This window comes from Meleagris gallopavo, unplaced genomic scaffold (genome assembly GCF_000146605.3).
Source record: "Meleagris gallopavo isolate NT-WF06-2002-E0010 breed Aviagen turkey brand Nicholas breeding stock unplaced genomic scaffold, Turkey_5.1 ChrUn_random_7180001852986, whole genome shotgun sequence".
Taxonomy (NCBI): Eukaryota; Metazoa; Chordata; class Aves; order Galliformes; family Phasianidae; genus Meleagris; species Meleagris gallopavo.
Window position 1 is genome coordinate 1 of NW_011119654.1, and position 7,381 is coordinate 7,381.

Here is a 7,381-nt window from a genome sequence, read left to right on the forward strand (position 1 = left end):
GCGGAGCGACGGGCCCGGTGCGCCCCGTTCTGCTTAATGGCACTTCTGCTTTCCGAGCGCCGCTCCTCCCGTCAGCGCTGCGTTTCCCCGTTCGTTGCGTTCTCTCTTGGGGGTTTTGCGGTGGTCGGCGCAGCGCTTTGTTCTCGGGGGCTTCGCTCTGTTTTGAACAAGGCCGCGTGTTGTCCGGGCAGAGCAGCGCTGCTTTGGTGTCTGCAGGGCCGGTTGTTTCCTCGGGGCCGTTTGGGGGCTGTCTGACCTCATCAGCGGGTGGAGGAGGTGAGGGAGCATCCAGGAGGCAGACGGAGATCCATGAACACAGAGCTCAGGTGGGGCTCGGGAGGCACAGCAGCACAGCAGGGCGCTTTGGGCTCCGGGTGCCTTTGGAAACATCTCTGCTGTGCTTTTTGGGTTATTCCAGAGGAGCTCAATGAGTAATGGGACACAGTGTGACACCGGGCTCTGTATTGTGTTTCACTTGAGGAACAGCCGCTCAGATCAGGTTCACACCTGGCCCTTGTTCTCAAGCCAGCTTTCAATCCTTCCCCTCAGTTCTGTGGCCATCCGAGGGCTGGTGCTCCCCTGACGTGTGGGCAAAGCGGGGCAGCTGACTGCCGGAGGAACAACCAGCCTTCAGTGCCACGGCACGGAGCGGATGGAAAAGTTCCTGAGCTTTTTCCATTGTTTGAGCAAGCGTTTTTCTTCGGGCCGTGGTACTGAGATGCCCTGGATAAGCCGTGTCTCGTGTCATTAAGTTGTTGTTGGAGCCCATGCGGCGCTTTATGTAACCAGAGCAGCGCTCGCTGTTGTGCTGATGCAGTGAAGTCGAGCAGAAATGTATTTCTTTAGAGCGAAACTTTGGGCACCACCCGGAGCTGTGGCCTCGTTTTGGCTGAGCAGAGCGATGGAGGTGAGGGGAGTGCTTACACGCAGTGCTGAGGGCACGGGAGTGCTGCGTGTATGGGCAGGGCTGCCTGCAGCCCATTCTGAGCCCCATCCTGTGCTGAACGCAGCCTGGTTTCTCTGTTTGCCCCCGGGCCAACACAGCTCTGCAGGCAGCAGCACCTCAGTGTAGGAACCTGTGGGGTTTTCCAGCTGGGATGAGCACAGGTGCTCACCTCGGTGCCGTCCTGCCCTCTGTCCTTGTTGTGCAGTGCCGTGTGTGAGGTGGAGGCACGTGGTGCAGCAGTTGGTTGGGGTTTGGATGCTCCGTGCAGTTATCCCAAAGGGACAAAAATAATGAAAATCCAGCATTTCTGCTCACGTAGCTTTAATCTGCAGCACTGCCTGAGCAAACAGCAAACTTGGCCGCTGCTGGCTCCCTCTGCTCTTCCTGAAGCCCCCTCCCACCCTTCTTGCCCACGCTCACCATGAGCTGCTGTCACCTTTTGTTCCCAGCAGCCGATGCTGTCTCTGGTTTCATGTTTTCTCAGTTGCTGTTTGCATCACCTTCTCTCCCCACTGCGCAAACAGTGAGCTGAGAGCTGGGGGTGACGTCCTGCAGCTCTGCTTTGGGCTCCGTAGGAACTCAAATGCTGTCACCTCCATCAGCATCCCCTGCTGTCAGCGTTGCTGCCCTGCGTGATGTGGCTGTAAGTCATGTTTGAGCTTTGATTTGGTTCTGGCCGTGGAGGAAAGCAGCTGTGGGTTGATTTGTTGGGTTGTTAAAACAAAAAACAAAAAGCAGAAGGCAAAAGTTGGGAGGCAGCACCAAAGCACGTGAATCCCTCCAAGTGCAGGCAGCCCCAGAACAGCCTGGAGCTGTGAGTGTGGGGCTGGGGAGGAGAAGGGGAGGAATGAAGCTCAGGTGAGCTCTGTGTAACCCGCTTGGTGGTGGTGTGGTGGCATAATTACCTCTGATGGCTTTTTGTCGCTCGGCTGGTGTGGGCTGAGGGGCAGAGGAGGGCTGTGGTTGTGCTGCTGGAACCACGGGGGTGGGGAAAACCCACAACAGTCTGCAGCTTCCCCTACAACAGCTGAACAGCAGGGAGGTGGCGTGGGGAGAAGCGTGGGGTCTGTGCTCCTGCCAGGGCTGTGGGGTTTGTTTGGGTGAAGGGATCAGCACCCTCCAACTTCTGTACAAGGTGTATGGGGGGCTCAGCTTTAAATGTTTCCTGTTCTTGTTCCCTGCTCGTGTTTCTCCAGCAGCCCTAAAGGGGGGATGTGCTTTGTGTGCTGGTTGTCTCCTCCCTAAGGCGTGAAGGGGAGGAGGTAAATGAAATGGAATTTCGCTGTTCTTAGAAGCTGAATCCTTTGCTTTCCAGACATGGGAGTGTTTTGTCACGATGGGCTCCAACCTGGCAACGCCTCAGCCTCAACTGAAGGCAAATGGCTTTGAAATGGCACCGTGTGCCCGGAGCAGCATCCCTGCTGTCTGCTGTCACCAAGGGGATGGGTGAACCCACAGCCAGAGCAGAGCAGCGGGCACAGAAAGGACATTGCCTGCAGCGGAGGGGCTGTGTGTCCCCAAAGGAGCAGAGCCTTCTTGAGCCGTGTTTGGGGGGTGGAGGTGTGACCCAGCAGTGCACGCCGTGTGTCTGACACCCCGCCAGGCCCAGGAGCCGCCTCACATCGGCTCTCTGTGATCACTGAGAGCTGTCAAAACATTGCACTGCTTGTTTGCTTTGCGGCTCGCTCGGAGGAAACGCTCCTTCAGCATCAAAATGACCTTGTGGGACGATGGGGAGCTTTCTGTTGTCATTGAACACAGCAGAAGGAATCCTGGTCAGCACCTGGGGTGCGCTGGGAGAGCTGGTGGTGCCCTTAGTCGGTCCCAGGCGGCCGTGGCCCCTTCCCAGGGCTCAGTTTGACACAGCTCAGCACTCAATGGGCCGTTTGTGTTGGCTGTTGTGTAACTGCACGGACAGCAGGCACTGTGTGTGCTGCGTCCCCGTGTCCTCACAGCTCCACCAGCTCAGGGGGGTCCGGGGGAGAAGCAGGGATGAGCAAATGAGATGAGAATGAGAACGCATCGCTGCCAGCTGCCCTTCTTTCCTGCGTGTCTGATGATCTTAAAGGAGCTCCCTCTCCCAGCGGAGCTCCCTGTGCTGGCGGTGGGGCGGCTCTGTGTCACCACACCGTGTGTGTGTGTGTGTGCTGTGGTTTTGTGTGTGAGTCACATCACCAAATGCAGCTCAGCATCACCCTTCTGTGCCTGCAGCACACCCAGCCCCGGGGCCGAGTCCTGCAGCTGCTGAGTGCAAATCGTGTGCACCGCAATTCAATGGGGCGCAGGAAAATGTGTGGCAGGAGCTCCTTGCTGTGCAGGTGGGAGCTCAGCCTCCCCCCCGCCCCCCAGAGCTGTGCTGAGGCCCGGCAGCCAGCTGTGTGCTGGGAAATGGCAGAGGGTAGAAGCTGGGAAGCAACGTGGTGCTGTGGGTGTGCCGTAGCCCTGGTGTGGTTGGAGCAGGAAGCCGGGCTCTGCTCTCCTGCTGCTGACTCAAGCAGCTGAGTTGCCTCTGCAGGCCTGGACAGGTCTGTTCTGAGTGTTGTGCTGCAGCTCTGGGGAGGTCCCGGCTCGGGTTGCTCTGTGGGAGTGGGTGAGGGTCCTTGCCAACCCCTTGTGGGGTTTGGTGTTCCTTCTCTGACACAGTAACACATTTCTGGGCTTTCATATCTTCAGCTGCTCCACCTGGGTCAGTGAGAGCAGTTTGTGCAGCTCTGCTTCCCTCCCACACCGCAGGGGTTGCTCCGAATTGGGCTCTCTGTACGGACAGCCTGAGAGCTGTGGCTGCACTCGGCTGCTCGTTGGGGGCACTGCTTCCATCTCTCTCTGTCAGAGAAATCTGCACCCCAGTTTTTTTGCCTTGCAGCCGTTCCCTGCTGTCCCTGCCCTGCTGCACGGTTGGCAGCGTGCTCTGGGGACTCCACGTTTCTTTTGGAGCAGGTGAACGCTCACAGTGTCAGCATCTGTAAGCGAAACCAGGGGATGATGGCAGCCAGGCCATCACCCCAAATCCTGCAGCCCCCCAGCTGGGAGCACCCAGGGGCAGCCTGCCTTTGTTCCTGCCTTCCTCCTGCTTGCTAACTGCAGTTTGTTTGTGCTTTTCAGGTGCTGGGGAGTCTGGCAAAAGCACCATCGTGAAGCAGATGAAGTAAGTGAGGGTGCAGCGTTGAGCTGCATTGCCGTGCAGGGCGAAGCAATGCTCTGCTGCCCTTCTGCTTTGGCTTAGGAATGACAGCTTGGTTTTCTTCCAGGATTATTCACGAGGACGGCTACTCGGAGGAAGAATGCAAACAATATAAAGTGGTTGTCTACAGCAATACTATCCAGTCCATCATTGCCATCATAAGAGCCATGGGAAGGTTAAAGATAGACTTTGGGGAAGTTGCCAGAGCAGTAAGTACTTCACTGATTTCCCTTAGTCTGTGCTCCAAATTGTGTTAATGAGCGTGGCTCTCACAGTGGGGCTGTGTTTGCCACAAGGTGCAGCAGTGGGAGACTTCATCATCTGATCTCATCATCATCATCCTCAGCAGAGGATGTTGAGTTTAGATCAAGGTAGGTGAGCTGACAGGAGGAGCGTTTCTGAGATCCTTGCAGCGTGCAGGGAAGAAGCTTCAGATTCAAAGGGAGAGAAAAGAGTTGGGAGTGAGAGAACAGAGCACAGTTGCAGTGCTCAACACAAACCACAAAGGAAAAAATGTCCCTGTAGCAGCTCGTGTTGCAGCAGCAGGACAGAAGCAGAGCGTGGGGAGCTTCAGGTGGTCCTGCAGCGTGCAGGGCTGTCTGTGTGCCACGTCCACAGCCTGCTTTGTGAGCCTGTAGAGATGTGAGGTCTCACATCGAGTCTCAGAGCAGAATTTTGCAGACTCCCCAGCACGTAAAAGCACAAACAACGTGCTGAGGTGGGGGCAAACAGCAGAATCCCGATCGATGCGTGCCGTCTCGTGATGAAACGCTCGATTAGGAAATCGGGCTCCTTCGTCTCTCAGCTATTGCAGCAATCTTTAAACTTGTAAGCAGTTCTGATTCCCTTTTTAATCTCCCCCCTCTCCCTGCAGGATGATGCCCGCCAGCTGTTCGTGTTGGCTGGAAGTGCAGAGGAGGGGGTGATGACGGCCGAGCTGGCTGGAGTGATCAAGAGGCTGTGGCGGGATGCTGGGGTGCAGGCCTGCTTCAGCAGATCCAGGGAGTACCAGCTGAACGACTCTGCCTCCTAGTAAGAGACCTCCTGGGCCCTTCCCATGGGCTGGGGGTGGTGGGCAGGCAGGAACTGCTCTCTGCCTGCAGGCGCAGCTTGGCTGTGAGTGATGTGACGACCAGCGTGAGGAGGGCAGCTGCTGCTTCTGTACCAAAGCAGTTCCTGTCTCTGTTCAACAATTTCTAACCAAAACAGCTGTTGCTTGCTTCTTTTTGGCAAAAGCTGCGTGTTTGCTGCTTTGTAAACCCAGGAAGAAGGGTGGCTGTGGGTCAGTTGTGCTTCCTGGTGGCTGCCTGAATGCTCTCATGGTTTGGCCAAGTTTTAAGCCTCTGAGAAATTAGTTTGGAAATGCTTTGTAGAAACCTTCAGATGAGTCACAGCTCGGTTCCCTGCAGGCTCTGGCTGCGCAGAGCACATTTGCAGCTTGAAAATAAGCAAGAATACTTCTGAAACTGTAACACCTCAGCAGAGGTTGTTGAGTTTAGATCAAGGTAGGTGAGCTGACAGGAGGAGCGTTTCTGAGATCCTTGCAGCGTGCAGGGAAGAAGCTTCAGATTCAAAGGGAGAAAAAAGAGTCGGGAGTGAGAGAACAGATTCAATAGGAAGATTTGGGGGAGAAGAGGAAAGCTGGAGGGCTCTGTGTTGGACCTTGGGCTGCTGTGGGGCTGCAGGGGGAAGGCACGGTGCAGAGTCCTGCTGTTGTGTGCTGGTGCTGAGCCTTGGAAGAGCTGCAGAGGGCGGGAGGCTGTCAGACTGCTTCTCAAGGACTGGCTGCTGTTAGAGGTGTGCTCCTGCATCGTGTCCCAGCTCTGTGGGCTGTGGGGGCTGTGCAGGGGCTGAACCCAGCACTGACCTGCTGTCAGTGGTCGTTCTGCTGTGTCAGGGTTTGCTTCTATCCAAAGCCTGCAGGAAGTTGCCTTCAATCAGCACTGTTTTCTGAGTCAGTCACTAAGCAACACAGCAGTTAGGAAATGCTGCAGAGCGCAGTGAGGAGCTGAGCTGCTTCTGCAGCACCCTGCCTTGCTAATGCACAGAGTGAGCAATCAGCTGAGCTGCTGCCCGGCGTGCAGCCCTGAGTGCCTCGTCTCTGCTGTTGCACCCTCAGCTCCCTCCCAGACACTGCAGTGTGGGTGCTGGCTTTTGTGCACCGTGCTCCCAAGGGTGCTTCACCTCTGCTCCTCTGCAGGGCTGAGGTCTCAGGGCTGGCAGCCTGCTCCCTTTTGGCGTGGCATCCCAGGCGTCTCAATCTGGCCTCCCCTCCTTGCTCTCAGGCTCTGCCTGCTGCTCTGCCCCAGTGCCAGGGGCAGCCACTCATAACCAGCACTTTGTAAGAATCTCTTGGAGCCATTTTTGGCTTTCAAAGAGCTCTTTTCAGCACTGAAAGGAAAAGTGACCCGGCTGTTAGGAAAGCACCGCCCTGTGCTCACGTGTGTGCATGGAATGGGGAGCTGTGCTGCACTCCCTACCTGGAAGCACTCACTGCAGAACGTTAGTGCTGCGGTGAGATGGATGGGGTGATGCCAGTGGGGATGGAGCCATGAATCCCAGCGCCCACAGCTGCTGACCCAGGGCCTGGGAAGGCTCAGAGCAGCAGCAGGGCAGACACGAGTCATGCTGTGGGCTTTCAGTCAGCATTCTGTGCTCAGAGCCTCATTTCAGGGCATAAAGGAAAGAAAACAAAAGAACGAAATGTGCCCTTCTTGCAAGCTTGTGTTGACCAGATGGTGTCAGAGCATGGGAAGTAGCTGGCTCTGCAAACATGAGGGTGCGAGGTTGGGGAGGCAGTGTTGCAACCTCAGCCTCCAGAGGAAGCCTGGTGGCAAAGGAGATTGCAGAAGGGCTGCCAGCAGTGCAGGGTGCTGTGTGGTTTGGGGTGATGCTGTTAGCAGGTTCCTGAAGCAATATTGTACAGCACTGCCTGCAGACCCTCGGACTGCGCCCAGCTGTGGGTGGTGAGTGCTCCAACCCACTGCAAGCTGCTTGGGTTTGATTGTGTGCCAGCAAGTCTGGATGTAGGGGGGGGCAGGAGGAGGCTGTGGCTGTGTGCTCTGGGCAGCCCTGACCACCTGCGTGTCCTCCCAGCAGCCACCATGGGGCACCTCTGGCTGTCAGCTGGCCTTGCTGATGGGTGTGAATGAACCTGCCTGGTCTTTATGCTGAATTTCTTCCTGCTGGCTCGTTTGATGCATCCTTGCCCTTTACAGCGAGCTGCTGGATTTATTGCTTTGCACTTTGATGCA

General features: G+C 56.4%; 1 protein-coding gene across 1 annotated transcript in view; it reads left to right on the plus strand.

The window, feature by feature from the left end:
* Positions 1–3,913: 3,913 nt before the first annotated feature.
* Positions 3,914–7,381, plus strand: part of LOC100540821 (guanine nucleotide-binding protein G(i) subunit alpha-like) — a gene marked incomplete at its 5' end in the record, with an annotated part of 7,757 nt that continues 4,289 nt past the window's right edge. Inside the window, 3 exons of the mRNA XM_010726730.1 lie at positions 3,914–4,091; positions 4,195–4,336; positions 5,002–5,159. Coding sequence (XP_010725032.1) covers positions 3,914–4,091; positions 4,195–4,336; positions 5,002–5,159 — 478 coding nt within the window. The remainder of the gene's footprint in view (positions 4,092–4,194; positions 4,337–5,001; positions 5,160–7,381) is intronic.